At 38.9% G+C, this 20,590-nt stretch overlaps 1 protein-coding gene across 1 annotated transcript in view; it reads left to right on the plus strand.

Annotated features, from left to right (window-relative positions):
* LOC108246690 overlaps positions 1 to 18,909 on the plus strand; it is a 26,577-nt gene extending 7,668 nt beyond the window's left edge. Inside the window, exons 2-6 of the mRNA XM_025010124.2 lie at positions 562 to 718; positions 2,630 to 2,674; positions 2,816 to 3,271; positions 10,678 to 12,200; positions 14,811 to 18,909. Coding sequence (XP_024865892.1) covers positions 565 to 718; positions 2,630 to 2,674; positions 2,816 to 3,271; positions 10,678 to 12,200; positions 14,811 to 14,855 — 2,223 coding nt within the window. The 5' untranslated portion in view covers positions 562 to 564 and the 3' untranslated portion in view covers positions 14,856 to 18,909. The remainder of the gene's footprint in view (positions 1 to 561; positions 719 to 2,629; positions 2,675 to 2,815; positions 3,272 to 10,677; positions 12,201 to 14,810) is intronic.
* The last annotated feature ends 1,681 nt before the right edge of the window (positions 18,910 to 20,590 follow it).

Consider the following 20,590-nt stretch of genomic DNA (forward strand, 5'->3'; position numbering starts at 1 on the left):
CCCTGGTGAGGTGTTCTGGGCACGTCCCACCGGGAGGAGGCCCAGAGGAAGACCCAGGACACGCTGGAGGGACTATCTTTCTCGGCTGGCCTGGGAATGCCTTGGGATTCCCCCGGAGGAGCTGGCCCAAGTGGCTGGGGAGGCTTAGGCTGCTGCCCCCGCGACCCGACCCCGGATAAGCGGAAGAGAATGGATGGATGGATGGATGGATGTCTGTGTGTATCGGGCGACTCGTGCACACGTATTTAACAATTTGTAGACGTAGGAGAAGGTTCGTAATTCGTCATTATCAGCTTTGTAAGGTTGAAACAAAAAGTCGCCTGATACACACAGACAAAACTGTATTACAACTATCCAAAGTTACACACAAAGATAATTTTGCTAAACAAACAAAAAGTGGTCACACAATTATTTTGGGTGTACTACATTTACAGTTTTTTTCATTACAATTATTATTAATATTATTGTAACAGCTTAACAAGACAAGCACTTATCACTGTTCATGCAAAATGTGTAGTTTGGGTGTGAATCCTAAAATTCTGATGTACTGCCTGTAAACAGGACATGGACAGATCGGACATAGATGAAGACCCAGAGGACAGAGAACTCAACAACACAGGTTGCAAGAAGCGAGAGGAAGTGTGTACTTTTAACCCAAACCTCCTAAGTCAACTGGACTTCTACCAAGACAACCCATTTACTCACTGCCAGACTGATGGTGCGTATCTGATGTGGCGCTAAAAAGAAAATACCTTGATTTCTTCCTCAGGGCTCTGTTTTTTTGTTTTTTGTGTTTTTTGTTTGTTTGTTTTATTTTTGTTTCGTTTTTTTTGTTTGTTTTCCTGTTTGCGCAAAATCTTTGCAACCTCTCTCACACTCAGCAGGAAGGCTGAGACTGGTTTTACTACACTGTTTGTGGGTTTTTACTTAGATCTGACTTGACAGAGTTATCTTCTGAACTTGTACCTGGAAACAATCTGAGCAAGCACGACATTGATTTTTTTAAATTTTTTATTTTTATTTTTAAATCAATAATTTTTTTTAAAATTTTATTTATCCCTTATATTATTTAATCATGTAAATAACATAATATAGAATGTGAGCTTTTCAGGTCAGGAGCCTACTAAATAAACTTTGTCTAGCACTGCAAAACTTGCTTGAAAGTTGAAAATAAGATTAGTACAACTCATTTTCCATGTTATTTTAACAGAGGAAGGCAAAGCGATTTTGTGTATAATACTGTTAATAAAATTTAAACACCAAACTATGCAAGCCTTTTTTAGAAAATTAAAAGTAAACCACTTTAAACTTTTAATTCTTCAATCCATTTTCTCTACCTGCTTCTCCTTTCTGGGTCACGGGGAGCTGGTCCCTATTTCTAGCAGTCACTGTGTGAGAGGCGGGGTACACCCTGTACACGTCCCAAGTCTATCACAGCGCCATTTTAAACTAATAAATCATGTAATGCATCCCAAAAGATATTTTTGTGAATATTAAAATTTATCCAGTTTTTTAGATATTTACTTCCTGAATGTCCTGTAGCAAAAGGCAACTTTTATCACGTTTATATCAAAGGCAAATTACACTTTTGATTTTCAGTGTTAACCGAAGAGCTGGCTATTTTTTTGCAGAATGCCTTTTTTTGATGATCTGTAGCAGAACATGGTGTTTAAAGCAGCACTTTCTGTTTTCCCCTTATAGCAGCAAACCTCTGAAGTGTTAAAAATGTTTAACTTTCAGGTGGAGTTCAGAGAAAGACTGTGTCTGAACATTGTATTAATGAAATGTCTAACAGGCTAACAAACTATTAGTAAAAACAGATAAAACATTTTTCCCTCATTATATTAGTATAATTCTATTTCATAAATTGTACTCACATGTTGAAGAAAACTGCTGAAATAAGGCTTTTCTATTGTCAATATAAACATAAATAATATTTTATAAGTTATTTTGTGTCAAAGCTACAAAGGACTGCTTCTAAAAAAACAAAGAGCCACATATAGCTCTTTGCTTTTTCATTTCTGAAAAAGTGGGTATTATTTTTGTGGGGTGTTGTTGCCTAACTCCAGAGGTCACTATGCAAAAGGTAGGGTAAAACCTGGTAAGATAGCAAGTCCATCACAGAGCCACATAGACACAAATGAGACAAACAACCATTCACGCTCTCAGTCACAGGTAGGGACAATTTAAAGTTACCAATACATGTTCTTGGTCAATGAGAGGAAACTGGAGTACCTAGAGAAAACCCACACATGCATGAGTAGAACATGCAAACTTCACACAAAAAGGCCTCAGGCCGGGAATCGAACCTGCAATCATTTTGCTGTGAGCCAACAGCTCTAACCACTGTTCCGCTGTGTCTCCTCATATGAGATGATATAGATTAAAACTCTGGCATTAAAAGCAGCAAGTAATATGGATTTTTAAAAAGTATTAATTAAAAGTAACAAGTAACAAAAGAAGTGCCAGTGTACACTCTGCCAGTATGAGTTCAAATTTATGTGATAGTTCTGGTAAGCATTAGCTGAATTAAACTGCATAATTTTGTTATTTAACAGTTAACTGAATATCTGAACCATGTACTGATATGTTCTAAAGCAAAAACATTTTTGTTGTATTTTATTTGTAGATGATCTCTTCAATGAAGACCTATTTACTAAAACTGACTCATCTGGTGGGTAATTATCTTCGTGCTTTCTTGTAAATATGATTAGCTTTTGCAGAATCTGGCTTTCTTTGGTTCACACTTTCATGATTAATGCCGCTTCAAAAGTCCACCTGAAGTATATAGCATTTGGTAACTATGTTTTTCCAGATGGATTTGCTTCAGACCCTTTCAAAGGCAGCAACCCCTTTGCGGCAGATATTTTGTTTCCAGAGACAGCTGTGGAATCTAATGAGGCAGCTGGAAATGTTGGTGAGGATGAAGACATTAGTCTGTCCTGTGCTGAAAACAAAGCCTCAACAGGAACTCAGTGCTTTGAGTCAGAATTTCCAGATGAAGACAGTGACATAGAGATCAGTTACAGCAGAGAAGACTTGGACACCATTGATGTTGGACATGATTCCTGCGGATTTAAACCCATACAAAGCTCATCAGAAGAGCACGTGCCTGAGCTGAGACACAGCTGGAAGTCTCAGGGTCAGTATTCTGTAGAATCAGACCCTAATGGTTATGAGCTTGATCTCTGTCCTATGTCCCCTCCTTCTGACATAGAGGAACACAGTATTGGATCACTGGCAGACAAGGCTACTGAGGCAGAGGAAAAAGGTACAGTAATGCATACTTAAATCTGTTAAACATGAAGATCTTAGGTCCAACTGAGTAATTTTAGATATTAACCCGTCTACAGTTTTAAAAAGCTTTAAGTTTTGCAACTGACATTTATTATCTAAAACCTGCAATATTCTAAATGATTTTGTATACAGAATTGTAGCTGTTAAAAATATCATAGTTTTGATTGCAATGCTTAGGAATACAATGAAATCTTGCAAGATTAAAATGTTGCAAGATTTTTTTGTCAAGTTAAAAAACTGTCTTGCAAAACATAATAATAATAATAATAATAATAATAATAATAATAATCAATTTAATTTATAATTCACTTTTCATTAATAAAAATCTCAAAGTGCTACATGGTACATCTAAAAACATAAAATCAACAATCAAAAACAATAAAAAGACTGTCATTTAAAAGTGGAATCTCAAAGTGCTACATGGTACATCTAAAAACATAAAATCAACAATCAAAAACAATAAAAAGACTGTCATTTAAAAGTGGAGTAGGCTTGTCTAAAAAGGAAAGTTTTCAAGCCAGTTTTAAAATCGGACAATAGCTGCGGGGGTCTCAAATAGTCCCNTCTTGATCGAGGAAGGTGGAGAAGATTGCAGGCTTGGGATCGTAGGGGTCTAGAAGTTGAATGTGAAGTAAGGAGGTCCTTCAGATAATCCGGTGAGGTTCCATATAGACAGTGATGGGTGATAAGTGTAATTTTATACTGAATCCTGTAAGTTACAGGAAGCCAGTGAAGCTCGTAAAGAGTAGGAGTGATGTGATCAAATTTACGAGCTCTCACTAGGATCCTGGCAGCACTGTTTTGAATGTACTGAATCTTCTGAAGGTGTTTTTTGTGGGCTCCAATAAACAGCGAGTTACAGTAGTCGAGCCTGGAGGAGACAAAGGTCTCAGCATCAGAACGGGAGAGAGATGAACAAATTTTAGAAATATTGCAAAGGTGAAAAAAACAGGTTTTAAACAGGTGCTTAATGTGATTTTCAAATGTGAGATGGGAGTCCATTTGAACTCCAAGGTTTGTAACAACGGAGGAAATGGGAATGTCTTGTCTTAATCTCCTTCAGGCAGGACGTTAGCGCAGTAAGTGGAGGTGAAATAGAAGATGATCCCGTTCTAATGTAAAGTTGCAAATCGTCTGCATAACAGTGAAATGAAGTATTATGCCGATTAATGATTTTACCTTAATGCAGCAAGTAAAGAGAGAAAAGCATAGGCCCTAGAACTGACCCCTGCGGGACACCACAGGACACACTAACGGCCTGGGACTTGGAGTTGCCAAGGCAGACACATTCCAGCCTATTAGAAAGAAAAGATTGAAACCAATCCAGGACAGATTCATCGAGACCGACTTCCACATGCAGACAATGTAGGAGAATGTTATGGTCCACAGTGTCAAATGCAGCAGTGGGATCAAGGAGGACAAGAATGGAAGTGCAGCCAGTATCAGCAGCCATGAGAACATCATTTGTAACTCTTAGCAGGGCAGTCTCAATACTATGAGCAGGACGGAACCCAAATTGAAATTTGTCATACAGAGAATTTTTTTGAAGGTGGCGCTGGAGTTGGGCAGCAACTGCCTTTTCCAGCACTTTAGAAAGAAAAGGAAGATGTGAAATAGGATGATAATTGGAAAAGGAATCAGGATCCAGAGTGGGTTTTTTTAGAAGGGGTTTGATGATGGCAGTTTTAAGAGACAGAGGGACATGGCCGGATTTCAGTGATTTTATTTATAATTTGAGTAATTAATGGGCTTATCGCAGTGCAATTTGATTTTATAAGCGAGGAGGGAAAAGGATCAAGTGCACAGAAAGAGGGTTTCATTCCCTTAAGGCACGTCTGTACCTCGCTTTGAGCAACGTCATCAAAAGACACAGAAGTAGAGGCCAATCGGAGATCGGAGAGGAAACTGAGATCTGATCGAATTTACCTTGTTTTTGAAAAATGACAGAAACAGATTGCATTGTTGAGTCATATCTTCAGCATAGATTTGTTTGTGGGGATTAAGGAGGTGATGTATTGTAGAAAATAGCAGTTTAGAGTTTCCGGACAGATATTGATAATGTTGGAATAGTACTGAGACCGCGCTTTCCTGAGGGAAAAAGCATATGCTTTCTGATGTTCCCTGTATGCCTGTTTATGAACAGAGAGACCTCATTTTTTTTACACGTCTCGCGATGGCACGACCAGCGGTTTTCATATTCCGCAACTCATTAGTATGCCAAGGGGCTGAACGGGAAAAAGACACCAGTCTCGACTTAAGAGGAGCATGGAGGTCCAAAAGCTCCTAGAGAGATTGATTGTAATAGTCCACAGAATCACTTACTGATAGGTGATTAATAGTAGACAAAGCGTGAAGGTCAGAGGACAGAGCCTCAGGGAAGATGTTTTTCAGATCATGGAACTGAATAAAACGTTTTGCGTCCGGAACAGACAAACTTGAGGGAATGTCTAATGAGATGAAACTATGGTCAGAAACACCCAGATCATAAACAGATAAGTTGCTAATGCTTATAGTGTCCGTGATCACTAAGTCCAGAATGTGTCCCCTGTTGTGAGTGGGGGCATCAACATGCTGAATGAGATTAAGCGAGTCCAAGAGAAACTTAAAATCTGCCACCAAAGGAGAAAATGAGTCATCAATGCGAATATTTAAATCTCCAAGAATAACATTTTTCACGGAACAGGCACAGAAAGAAGTGAGAAGGTCATGCATCTCTGAAAGAAATAAAACGTGGTTTCGGAGGCCTGTAAAGCAAAGTAATATTCGCCTGGAACGGGGCTTTAAGATTAAAAGCCAAACATTCAAAGGAGGAGAAGTCCTGAAGAGCCAGCTGAGACAGTTTTAGGTTACTGCGATAGATAACAGCCAGACCACCGCCGCGGCCTGAGCGACGGGCCCTCTGCAAGTAGCTATAACCTGAGGGACAGGCTTCATTCAGAGAACAGTAAACATCCGGTTTGTGCCAAGTCTCCGTTTGGCACATGAGGTCCAAGTTTTTCTCCAGGATGTGATCATGGATCAGACAAGATTTGTTGGATAAGGATTGCACATTGAAAAGTTCCATCTTAACACTAGCTGGGATAGAAGCCTTTTGCAAAGGTCTCAACACACTGGAATCCACTCCACGTTTTTGCTGCCTCTTCGGGCGACATGCACCGCCTACCATATCAGGGACTACAGGTGCAGCGCTCTGATGACGTATTGGATGTGCAGTACGTCCGGCAGACCAAAAGGAAGCCGTGGAGCCGGGCCCAGCCTGCCGAAAGTAAACAAAGTTCCTCCGAGAGCCTCTGTGAACATAGCGAGGTCTTCGCAAGAGGATGGAAACACAAGGAGGGGCAGAACGGTGGTTGAGTTTGAGCAGCTGGGAGGCGGAGTAGGACATCATCGACGAGGCAGTCCGGCCGGGAGGGGCTAGTAGCGAGCTAACAGCTAACAGCAGACTCACGGTTCCACAGCAAGTCTTCAAGCAGTGTAATAAAATCCACAGCATAACTTGACGGAGCAGAAAAGAATCCAAAGACAAAGAAAATGACAGCAGAGCAACTTAAGTCACACGATGTGACCTGATTTACGCGGAGGAGCGAGAGGAGAAGCGGCGAACATCCAACGCCAGCATCCTGGAAAACATTATCAAGTATCAGTCAGCATGGCATTTTCTGATGAAATTTGCACTGAAGATGTGTCCATGGGATCACATCCCTCAAACCTTGTTATGAAACCAGCTTCCCCCACACTCCCTGCAGCTCAGTGCTGAGAGGAAAAGTCTCCGTTGCATAATTCTTTAAAACAGACCAGAGTTAATGAAGAATTCACAGTGTAACTTACAACCTCTTAAGATGAGATGTGCTGAATGACCAGGGCTCTCAAGTCTCACGCATTGACCGTATGACACACGCATTTCGTGAAGTGCACACGCTCACACGCCACACTTTGTATTTCTCACGCAAAAAAAAAACACATACGCAAGCGGCCTTTTTGTCACTTTAACACTATATTTAGCAAGTTTTCAGATCCCTCTAGCATTTTTTTAAAGCGACAAATCTAGTGACTTTGGTGGCTAAATGTGAGAAAGCACTCATTCTGCAGCGTACCTAAGCCCCGCCTACTTCCCCAAGCACTGACAGCTGTCAATCTCACAGCAGAGAGGAGACCCGCTCCACTCTGTGTCCACAGTGGCGCTCCCGCGCGCTCCCTCGAACACAATTGTTTTCGTGTGAGTCGTGTTGTCATCTGATGACAGAGAGCTAAAGATGGAGAGGCAGAAAGATAAAAATGTAGGCATGAAAGAAAGCTTTTCAAAGTGGTTGAAAGACAGCAGGAAGTTCTGTCTGAGCTTTAAGAGGAGGCCTGGAAATGTTCAGGTTGGCTAAAGCAACTAATTACTAATAAATAACAAGTTACTGCTGTTTACTGATCAGTATTTACAATATAACAGCTGAGAGGATNTGGAGAGAAAGAATCAGGACAGACAGGAGAAGGAGACAGGTTGGACTAATGTTAGCTGGAAGTGTAGAAACAGCCACTTAATACCAAAGGATTTCAATTTAAATATTGTTTATATTAAAAATGTGCATTAGCAAGGTGTGTAATTTATTCAAAGCTAATTAATAATACTTGCTTGACTTTATGACTTAGAGGAGAAAAACACAAGTAAGGAATGAAGGAGACAGACATGAGGTCAGTGACCAGCTGCTGTAGAGGAGACCAGAGATGATATCAGGTAGGAATAATTCAGCTAGTGAGGCCACAAAAACCTAGATGCCGAGGAATGTTTGAATTTCTGCTGAGCACCACTGTGTCAGTTTGGGAAAAATAGTGCAGGCAGACATGTCAAGACCAACACCACAGAGGAGAAAGTGGACAAGAGGTGTGAAGATGATGATGATGAGGGAGAGGAACAGAGAGGTGCAGAGGAGAGGGTTGGGGCAAGACCCTACTCAGAAGATCCATCTGAATGGCCTTCACCCCAGGAAGTGGGGGACTCATTGAGGCAGTTCGTGGTTGAGAATGACCCACAGAGATGTTCTGATGGGCCATACCCTATATCGGGTATTATATGTTATAAGTCCATGAATAAAAAAAATGTATTCACGTAAACAGGTAAAAGGAAAAAAAAAAAAGGGGGGGGGGGGTATAATGTGTCTGCATACCCCTCAGAAAGTAGGTAGTTGCACCTCTGCATGTCCACTTTGCAAATGAATTATTTGTGTGATGCCGCTGATCCCGCCCTAGATTACAAAGCGGGATGTAAATATAATGTAAATATAATTTTGAATGTATTGTTTTTTTCAATGACTCTGTCACGCTGGTATAAATCCTTGTGGTTCCAACTCTGAATAAAAGAGGAGGGTTGAATGTAGAGCTGGCAATTCCACGACACAAAACTGTCTTTTGGTTCAATTTGATATTCTAAGAAATTAATTTATGTAGTGTGGGATCAGGCAAAGCAATAAAGTTATAAAAGTATTTCATAAAGTTAATTTGTAGTTCTAAACATATTTTGAGTGTTTTTACTCATTTTTTGTCTTGCCACCGTTGATATTCTTCTCTCCTACAGCCTGATCAATATTACCAAATATGCAAATTAGGTGATGACGTCATCTAACCACTTCTAACAGCTCAAAATCTCACTCCAAGCTCAGATCAAAACTTGAGAGCCCTGTGAATGACTGTTAAAATTTACTAAAGAAGAATTGTCAACACTTAAAGTAGCAGAACGTTAGCTAAAAGTCAAATGGGGCAAAATGATAGTTAAAAACTAGAAGTAGCAAAACTCTGGCTAAAGGGTAAAAATAACAAAATGCTAGTTTAAAACTGACAGTAAATACTCTAGCTGAAAAGTAAAACTAGCAAAATGCTACCTAAAAGAAGCAAAAAGCTAGCTAAATGCTAAAAGTAGCAAAACATTAGCTGTAAGTGCTCGTGGTAAGTAAGTAGGAACAATAAAATAAAACCTTTAGGAGAACAATGTTTTGAAGGAAGTTGAAAGAATTGAAGAGACCTTAATGTATCTCCGGGTTGAAAAAAAATAATCTAAATTAATAATTATAGGTGAAACTCTTAATGTAGGGGAATTATTGGACAATTGACAGAGACTGTGTAAGCTTGGTTTTTGGTGGTTGTTTATTTTATGGTTGTCTTTGTGCTAAAAAAAGGACATACTGTCAATTTATAGGTCTTCTTTATTTCCAATTGGATGCTACTGTTGAAATCCAAACTACAGCATTTTATTATATCTCTGTTAGCACACCCTACAAATATCACCACCAGCCGCCATGACAGTCAGTAGTTAGACTGCAATAAATATATGGAAGTGGTAATGAATCATGAAAAAAACTGAATGCTGAATCAGCAATAAAAGTATTTTAATTAAAACACTTCCAGTTAACGGTTTGCCCTGACTGATAAATAAAAACCATTGGGAAAAGTAATTTCTATATATTTTCTATATACAATATAAATATATGTATTAAATATTTGTGCATAGGAAGTCTGAAAACATGGACAATTCTGTTGTAAAAAACTTGGGTAAAAGGTTTGCCTTTGATTAGGTTTTTAATTTTACCCCTTTGTGAAAAATGAATTTGACCTCTCCAAGTTCAAAGGTTTTCATTAAAGCACAGTTTTATTGAGACCTTAGGAGGTCATGTACAGTCTGTCGTTGTTGCACGCCCAATCAGTTTTCGGCATGACACCTGCCATCCTTCTTTCAAAAGGTGTCAGTTCAGGTACTCCCTTATCCCCACCTGTACTCTGGCGGTGGCCGTTTAGTCATTTTTTTGCTTCCACCCTCAAATCTGACCACTTATTCTTCATCTTGGTCCCAGTCCTCTCTGTCCCACTCACTGAACTAACAGTGGTATTGACGTCTTACCGCTCACAACGCTTCCTTTTATTTGTAATGCCACTACTGTGGCTCCCAAAAATGATATTTTTTCTGTTCTCCACCTCATTCACCATCACATCGATTTCTGCCTTATTAAAATTTAGTTTCTTCACTCCTTTCTCTGTGGTTGCCATTGGTACCCATGAAATAACGTTGATCAACTGGCTCAATTAAATTCATATATGGTTAAATGCGGGCATGTGGAAGGCAGAACCTGAGGCAGGACCTTGTGCGCAAACTTTTAGGTTCAGGTGTGATTTTTAAAGAAAAATTGCTTATTGGTTTGTGTATGCATTGATCCTATGCAATCTTTTATAAATGAGACCCCAGTTCACTGAATATGTTGTAAATGCTTTGTTCCTAAAAATATTGCTAAAATCTCATTTCATGAGATAAGTGTCTCATTACTTCACTAACAATGTCATAGTTTAAGTTCTGCAAGTGTTGTATTTTCTTCTTGTTCCACTAAGACTTTTTTTTTTTTCTTCTAGGTCTGAGTTCTGGCCCAGCTCAAGTTTGCCATCAGCACAGTGCACATTTACAGTTGGAAACCAATTGGACAGATGGCATAAATCAAACTTTCCCCAGTGACTCAAGCTCCAGTAAGACAGCAAAAGGAGTTAGCGATATCAAAAAGAATCCTCAAAACCCTGCAACTCCCCAGAACTCACTTGATTCTCAGAACCTTGTTGTTCAGTCTGACTCAGATCAAAACAACTTTGAGTTGTTAAACTATAAACCAAGCAGCCAGCCTTCCTTTGACCCTTACGGGTTTAAACTCAGTCCAGAACATTCTCACCGTTCCTTTCTAGACCCAGATGAAGCTGAATTGAGCCCCAAATCAATTGAAAATGTCATGATCTCTGATCCTGAAGCCACCTCTTCTCCACCACATGAACTGAACTTTGATCCTTATGGGTTTGACATCACTGCCTCTCAGATGGTACGTGACTCAGATCCTTATGGCTTTAAGCTCAGTCCTGAGGAAGAGAATCAGGAGGTACTTGACCTTTGCGGCCATGATAACTTGGAGGCAATGGGCCTTTGCACCTATGAAAATAATGAGCAAATGGAGAATTTTAACTATGCCAATCAGGAAATACTAAAGCCTCACACTTGTGAAAACCAAGAAGTGTTTCAACATTGTGACCATAATTTTCAGAAACTGCCATATTACAGAAACCATGGAAACCAAGAAATGACAGAGCCATTTAACCATGACAACAGGGAGCTGGCTATTGATAAAAACCAGGAACTCCCAAAATTTATTAGTCATGAAAACCAAGAAGTGGTGGAGTCCTGTTCCCATATCAGCCATGAAAAATTACTTCAACTTAGTAGCTATGATAACCAAGAAGTACTGGAAACTTGTGACCATGTTAATCAGGAACTGTTGGGCTTCTCCCTACCTGAAAACCAAGAAGTGCTCGCTTTAGATAGATACAAAAAACAAGAACCTTTGGCTTATAGCAACAAAGAAAATAAGGATCTACTCAGATCAAATAATCATGATTACAAGGACAGTCAGGATCTCAGTAGCAATAAAAATCAGGAGCAGCTAGATGTAGATGTGCATGATAACCAGGAGTCCCTAGACTTTTTCAATATGGAAAATCTCTCTGAAGGAAAAAAACAATGCATTGTTGAAGCAGAAGCCAATCTAAGTTCCACTAATAACAGCTCAGAGAGTGATCTGGGATCAGAAAATCTAATGGGATTGGAACCCAGCAACACAAATATATGTCTTGTCAACATCACAACCAATGTTACCACTGACAGATTTGATAAGACCATCAGCAACATGTCAGCTAACCAGGGCTTGTTTATATCCAACACTCCAAACAGTCAGAGTCTTTTAGAAGGTGATTTGGGATTAGTCTTTGGTGCCGGAGGATATATTGGTTGTCCTGATATTGCTGATGACCTTGAGCCCTTGGACAGAAGACAGGAAAACACACTACCTGAGCCAGCGCCTCCAGTTAGACCTGTCAGGCCTCCTCGACCATCTCTTAGGGTAAGTTGAACACCATAAAGCTATACGGATGACAAATACTTTTCTGATGCTTAAATACAGTTAGCCTTCATTAAAAAATAAAAAATAACATTTAGTCTCTCTTTTGCAGTAGTTAAAAGTAAACTGACTCTTTTTTTAGTTTGCCACTGTATTTTAACATCTGTGTTTTCAGTTTATAGTATAATGGAGAAGCTTTTTCAGTTAGCAAATGTAAATGTGTTTGTGTGTCTGCTACAAAAATACAGTATCCCATAAACCACTGAATAAATTTCAACAAACCTCTCAGAAAGTAATCATTACACATGCCTCTATAACTGATGAACTTTGAAGTAAACCATATTCAAGATGGCTGACACAGCCAACTGACCTTAAAACCACAAAAATGGCTCAGTCAGTTTTACATAATTTGAGCTAAAATATAGTGTGATAGTAGCTAGAGATGGGCAATATTGTACCATTTTTAATATGTCATTAAAAAAAATCTCTCACAATAGTAATTTGCCACCCAGTGATAAAAATGATAAACACATAAGCCCAGTCTGCACTTCATAACAAGTGACTGAGTTTCAACAACTCTTTCCTTCAGACAATTTTTTCCCCCAATGACCACATAGAAGGCTGCCTAGCTTTGGACATTGCCTTCACATCTTCAAGTGCTTCTTAGCAGTCGGCCCTGGACGGTTTCTAAAAATAGAGAGTAAAATGAAGGCTGCAAAATATAGGGAAATCCTGGAGGAGAAACTGTTGCTGCTTGCAAAAAAATAGGCAACCTCTCCCATCTCATCTGCTGAAGATTGTACTTTCCAGTAATCTTTTCTATGAGTTGAATCAGGACAGTCACTTTAAAGCAGGTGAAAATGTAATGTCACTTGTTTACATTACACATTTTTATTTAAGTAAGTAAGAAAACTTTAATTATATTGCACCTTTCATAGATAAAATCACCAAGTGCTTTACAACAATACAGATACAGGTTTAATATAATACAAACGGTAAGAACAGCTGATAAAAACAGAAAGTAGAACATTTAACTTAAAGCTTGCCTGAATAAAAATGTCTTAAGCTGCTTTTTAAAGGAATCAACAGAGATGGCCTCACAAAGAGACTAATTTTAATTTCGACAGGTAGCCAATGTAGAAAAGATAGAACCGGTGTTTTTATGTAATGTGAGACCTCTTAGTTCCTGTCAAAAGCCTTGCAACAGTGTTCTGGACCAACTGGAGATCTGGAGAACTGGCCATCAGACTGCTGAACACACTCCTGAACACAAGGACCTACCCCCCCTTACACACACACACACACACACACATACCATAGACCAACTACTGCACATTTCTTGCGCAGAACTGTTTATATCCCATCAGACTGCTGAACACATAAACCACTGCACATTTCTTGCATAAAACTTGTCATGTTGCGTGGATCTGACGGAGAGGAACCCAGTGCGCAGACTCATTTTAAATAAAAGAAATTAATTTATTAAACTAAAGAAACAAACAAAAACAAAAGCTGACGTGGCAGCAAAACAGACAAGAACTAAAATAAAATACATAAACGGAACAGAACTCTGAAAACAGGAACACGGAGCAAAGCAACAACAAACAAACATCAGACTAACAACAAACAATGGACCAGCGAGGTATGGAAAGAGTGACCAGGTTTTTAACACTGGGGATAAAGAGATGAGATGGGCGTGGCTGACAGGCAAGTGAGTGACTGGGGAAGAGTAAAATGAAACTGGGAACATGAGACAAAAACAAAAGGCACATACAACCAAATAACAGAAAAGAAACAAAATAAAAACACAAAACAAAGAACTAAAATAAAAATAAAACAAACAAAATCCAGAAAAAAGCCAAATCACCACAAAACTGTTACATCCCATTCATGCCGATGCTGCTACTCTGCACTTTGTCACATACCTTGCACATGTTGTTGCTGAACTCAGGATTACTGCACTATAGTAACATACTGAACTGACCACTTAGTAACACTGGATAGTCTGGAATAGGCGCTCACCGTATTCTATTTGCTGTGTTGCTTTTTTGTTACTGATATTCATTTCTGCACTATATGTCTTATACTTAGTCTTGTACTTAGATAGGTGTCAATTTAGCTATGTCTATACTTAGTGTTTTAGTATCTGTTGCACATTTGGAGTTTGGGGAAATACAATTCAGTCTTCTATGTAATGTACTGTTGCATAGTCTGACAATAAAGTTCACTTTTACTTTGACTTTGAGATGAGCAACAACAGATTTGTTAAAACAATTAAAATAATCTAAATGAGAAGAAATAAAAGCATGAATAATTATCTCCAGGTCAGGTATGGATAACATTGCTCTCAATTTAGAAATATTTCTCAAATGAAATTTATTTAATAATTTTTTGTAGAAAGTTGATTTAACTTTGTCATTGAAGGGCTATTTTTTATTTATTTATTGTCCAAAAGGCCAATCTATATTGACCATGACTGATTTAGGACAGCAATAAAAGCGTAAAAAAAATATTCAAGTGAGTAAATACTTTTTACAGGTACTGAAATTTCTTTGAGTTGTAAACATATGTGTTCATCTTGTTTAGTTTTATTTTTTGTTTTTCTGTTGTTAGGCCAAGGAGAAGAAAGCCTCATCCCAAGGCATTGACCTGAAGTGACCTCCTAACAACTTACACTCAAGGAAGCCACCAAGTCTGCAACAAAAATAGTAGAGTGGGAAATTAAAGTAAGAGAATAGAAAAAAGTATCAATTTAAATGGACCAACAAAAAAAGCAGAAAAGAGTTAGAGATTGCTCCCTTACTTGTAACAGTAAAAGATAAAAGCAAGATTTAACACCTTAGAAAAAATATCCCTCTAATTATTTTATTTAATTTAGTTATTTGCGGCTTACAGAAAATGGAAATGGATAGCATGCTTTTAGAATACTCTAACATAAAATAAATTAAATTGTATAGTTTTCACCCCTGCAGATCTCTGTCAGTCTTAAAAGTTCTAAACTTGGGATTTTCTTGAAGTTTTACCTTAAGCAAAAGGTACGCATCAAAACAATTATCCTCAAGTTTGATTTAATGTGTTCATGAACTTTATCCCATAGAAAACTGTATACAAAAGAAAGATTTTATTGTGCTGTTGTGTTTTGGGGATTATTTTGTCAACTAGTACTTCAGAGGGGGTTAAAGGTCGGACTGTAGACTTCATATTTGTGGTTTTCACTGATCAGTTACTTAAAGTGCTGTTTGAAGCCCGATTCTGCTCTAACTTTAATTTGTAGCCTGACTCAATGAGAATGCTGAAGAATGTTGGATCAATACTTATGCATCCTGCTCTAAGTTGAAAGCTCAATGGATGTTTAGCTTTTCTTCAAACCACAGAACTTTACATTTTACCAATATAACTAATACTTAACAAACCACAGATCACTGATGGTTTACCTGTTCATAACCTTCCATTTCTATGCATTAATGCCAACAAAAACTGAGGTACTAATGCAACATTTAGTGGTAATATACAAAACGCTGATGCTCTTTAAAAGTGATATGAAAAGTGTGGGCAGTAAAAGTTATACCACAGCTCCTTTACGTCTGAGGCCATGGTTCTCGACCAGAAAACGGTAAAATTCTCCTGCTGAGTCTCTGCCTCAATCAGGGAGGTTCAAGTATCATAGGGTCTTGTTCATAAGTAATAGTAGGGTGAAGTGGGATTGGTGATGAGCTTTCTTTGTAAGGTGGACAGGCCCAGCCTTAGAGATAAGGAAGGTACTCCATCATCTGGGCGGAGCTCGGAGTAAAACCACTGCTCCTCTTCATGATGGGTCTGATCAGGCCTCCTCCTTTTGAAGCTTTTCCCGGCACATCCCACTGGGAGACTCAGAACTCGCTGGAGGGATTACATCTTCTTTCTGGCCTGGGACCACCTTGGGATCCCCTAAGATGAGCTGGAGTGTATTGCAAGGGAGATGGATGTCTGGGTAACCCTTCTAAACACATTGCCTTTTTGCCAAAACTACTAATAAGTGGCATAAAGAGGATGAACAGTTATTCCACGTAAAATAAAAATAATTTTCTAGCTACAAATTTTTGTATTGGGCCAAAAGCAGTTGGCAACACCAACAACATTTTCAATGTTAGTATTTGAGATCAGTCAAAGCTCCTTTCTGATTCCTTGGAAGCCAGGGTTGGAGGTTTCTGGTCAAAGGACTGCCCTTTGTGTCATGATTTTAGCTAATGATTTAGCCCACATGCAGAACACACTCACAAGAGAACAATATAAGTTAAAGGTTTTATTTTAAGATTCAGGTGGTCGGTCGGCCACTGGAAATCCAGAGCTGGATAATCACTGTACAGGAGAGGCAGGTTAGGATGAGGTTGTTAGTGTTACTTGATCTGCTGGTTATTGATCGGCTTACCGATGGAAAGCATGGTTCAGCCAGGAGGGAGTTTGTCTTGGAGCTTTGAGAGTCCGAGGATTGATGGCGTGGGAGGGCGAACAGCGTTCGGTCAAGGTAAGTTATCCAAAGGTTCAGCAGAAAGTCTTGTGGACGAGGGTAAAGCTCTCGACTGAGTTCCTTGGCTAGATCCAGACAGGTGTAAGTGCCAGAAACACCTAAGGTCAAAAACAAGACAAGATGCATGAGCAAGATCAGGAAATAACTTGGTCAGGGTGGTAACTAACGTACTATACGTATGAAACACTCCGATGAGGAACTGCTGACAGGGTGGTTCTTTTAAGCCTCCTCTGATGACTGGATAATAGGTTGCACCTGTTGCTGGCACCTCCTGAAGCCTGAACAGCACCTCCTGGATATAAACTGTAAGCAGCAGCCAAACAATCCAACTCCAGACCCTGACACTTTGGGCCAGACTGGTTTTCAATTTTGAAGTAAGTAGACATTGGGTATAAAAATGTATAATTTATTAGTTTAGTAGCTCATTGTTCTTTGGGTACACCACAGTCTAAGAAAATCAACTGGAATTACCAAACTCACTGTTAATATCAATGCCATTTTACTTTATACACAACAAAGGCTGCTTTAAAGTGCTGTGCAACAAAAATGGCAATACAAAGAATTGTAAAAAAAATCTCAAAAGATAGAAATGCAGTAAAACCATTCCACAGAAACTTGTGAAAAGTACAGATAGAACAAGATGTCAATCTCTACTTCAGTGAGTAGAAGTGGATATTTAACAGCATCTTAAAGTTATCTAAGGTCTGTGCAGATCTTATATAGAGAGGTAAATTATTCCATTAAACTGTGATCACCTTGACAATAACGTGATTGCCTTGACTCATACGTTTAGATTTTGGAACATCTAAAAGCATCTGGTTGTTTGACCACAGTGTTCTAGATCAAGAAGAATGGGGTTTTGACTGTTCATCTGAAAGTACTATGTCTTTGCTCAGTATCTGGGTGAGAAACACAACAGACACCCAGAGAAATGTCCAAAGTAACAAGCATTTGCCTGAGACATCCAATTCCGTTGGTGAGGTTTCTTTTAAAATTATTATTAATTAATTTTGCAACAAATTTATCTTGCAAGCACAATAGCAAATAATTGAGCTCAAGGTCATTATTCTTTTGGGTTTGTGGTAGACCTGCTTTGTCACACATGTACATTATTTAGCTGCTAGATTGAAACATTTTTTCTGATATTGTCTCCAATTCTCACATCCCTAGAGTTCAAGAGCTTAAAGCTCCCATTGCTAATTTAGTAGCCAAGCCAAAACTTGTTTGTATCATAGAAAAAAATCTTGTTTCTCACTCAGAGTTAGGAAGTTCTTACTATCAGCTACCTTTATGTGGTGATGTGCTGTACATGAACAACCCATCCAAATGTCTCCAGTCCTTGGACACGGTCTACCACAGTGCCCTGAGTTTTGTCACTGGTTACAGCTGCCTCACTTGTCACTGTGAGTGGTATGCTAAATCTGACTGGTCTTCTCTGAGTTCATACACACAATGGATGATTCTAGTTTACAAGGACCTACTGGGCTTCGTTCATTCTAATTTGTGCAACTTTATACAAAGAACTAACAACCACTATGCCTTGTGCTCTAACAATGTTGTCCATCTATCAGTTTATCATGTCAGAATTGAATTAGGGAAACAAGAAGGGATGGCTGTTAAGAGTGGGCTAGTAGGGTTAAGCCCTCCCTGGTGTTTACAGTAAAAATGTTAAAATACCTAATAAAAACATTTAAAATATCATATCACATTTTGTGAAATTTACAAAAATACTGGTGCTCAAGAAAATCCCAGAGTCTTTCCAAAGGGCTAACTTTTCACAGCCTTGATCATTTAATGTATTTTGTGGTACATAATGATTGACAGCTGGCTTGTTTCACACCCTCGGTTACTGGGCTCAAACCTGCAACATCAGGATGATGAGACCACAGCGCCGACCACCAAGCCACCACAGCCATAAAAAAGTACTTTCCAATATTGCATGTCTTGTTTGATTTGAATTGATTGTTTGATTTGATTTTACCAGTGTGATTAGTAATTGTGTCAAGGAGTGTGGTGCAGTGTATGCAAACCTGTTTGACTGGAAACAATCATCTGAAATGATTATAGTTGAAACCTGTAATGCAGGGGAATTATTGAACAACTGGCAGAGGCTCTGTGTAAGCTTGTTTTTTTGGTGGTGGTTTCTTTTTAAGGTTGTCTTTGTGCTGAAAAAGAACATAATGTCAATTTATAGCAGGTTTTCTTGATTTCAAATTGGATGCTTCTGTTGTTGAAATCCAAACTGCAGCATTTTATTACATATCAATCAATCAACTTTATTTATATAGCACATTTTTAAAAACCACAGGGGTAGCCAAAGTGCTGTACAATAGATAGAAAAAAAACAGTAAAAAAGGAAATAGATAAAACAAATAAACAGATAAATAGATAAAAAGAGACATACACATACGGGTTCACAGCAGGTATGTTTTAGGTGCCAAGAAAGACAAAAATCACGGTGTGTTAAAAGCCAAAGNACTTCACAATAAAACACTAAGAACTTCACAATGAAACACTAAGAACTTCACAATAAAACAGAGATTCTAAGTTTTGTTTTTTGACAATAGTTAGATTTATATCAAACACAGAAAAGTCTCCAAATAATTATTATTGATATTATTTATTTGTTTTTCGGTGTGTTTGTAGCTTCTGTTGTTTCATCTGTTTTTATTGTAGTTTTTATTGATGTTGTGACTAAAAGGTAACATGGAGTTTTTACTGTTTTAATGAGAATAATGGAGGCGTTTAAATGTGTTTAAGTATCATTAAAGTTTGGGTAGAAGAACTAGTTTTCTGTTGGAGCTGATTGGTAATTGGCTGTAGGGTTACAACAGCTCGTTAACCTCGTCAGCCTCGTTAACCTCGTCAGCCTCATTAGCAGGGCTGAGTGTGACCTTCACTTCAGTGAGTCTGTAAGAACAGAGTGTTTTCATAAGTTGGAGTCTGTTGGAGTCTAACAGGCCGAGGCGAGGAGCCGCTCTGCCGCTCGCAGCCAGAAACCAACTTCATGAAAGGAGGAAAAAAGGCCAGAAAGAGGCGAGAGGAGGCGTCGTAGCCTGGAGTGTTGGCAGCAGCAGGCTGCTTCCTGTCACTCTGAAGTGCAACAAGAACAAACCGGTCCGCTCGTCTTCATCACTTCCAGCAGAGTTAGTTCCTCTGCAGAGAGTCAAAAAATAACAAGAAAGAATGAAAGAAACTGAAAAATCTGCTCTGAGCGCTGCGATTATTAAAGCATGAAACGAGAAGCAAAAACATTAGCTAAAGTACCAAAAGGCTAGCTAAAGTACCCACTGGACAGCTAAAAGCTAGGTAGCATCAGAAGATAAAAACAGAGGCAGCAGCTGATTTTAAAGAGAACAAAGTTTTAAGGAACTGAAGAAATTCCATGTATTTCTAACACATTTATAAATAAAGTTAAATATTTTAAAAGTTACAACAATCAAACATCACAGCAGTTATCAGCTGAACGAGCTGAAGGTTTTAACATTTAAACGGGTAAAATACCAAAGTCTGTAGGAGTTAGATTGTAAAAACTGTCTGAAAACATTGTTGTTGCAGTTCCATGTTTGACCACAGGGGGAGACTCTTGTTTCTCTGAAGTGAAAAAAGGATAAAAATTTTAATTCAGTTTTTTTTTTGTAAATGGCAGCAGGTTTTCGGTTTTTATTTCGCTCTCTGGTCTCCTGATTCTTCTTGTTCAAACATGAGCTGCTCCCCTCCTGTCACATGTGACGGCACCGACTGGGTCCACAAACAGTCCCGAGCCAAGGATTCGGTTTTCCCTCCTCCTCCTCCTCCTCCTCTTCGTCTTCATTCAGGCTCAGAGTTGCTCCGACCTGGAAAAAACCCGTCAGCAGTTCTGGCTCCTCTGCAGCTCCCAGCCTGC

Source organism: Kryptolebias marmoratus, linkage group LG20 (genome assembly GCF_001649575.2).
Source record: "Kryptolebias marmoratus isolate JLee-2015 linkage group LG20, ASM164957v2, whole genome shotgun sequence".
NCBI classification, from domain to species: domain Eukaryota; kingdom Metazoa; phylum Chordata; class Actinopteri; order Cyprinodontiformes; family Rivulidae; genus Kryptolebias; species Kryptolebias marmoratus.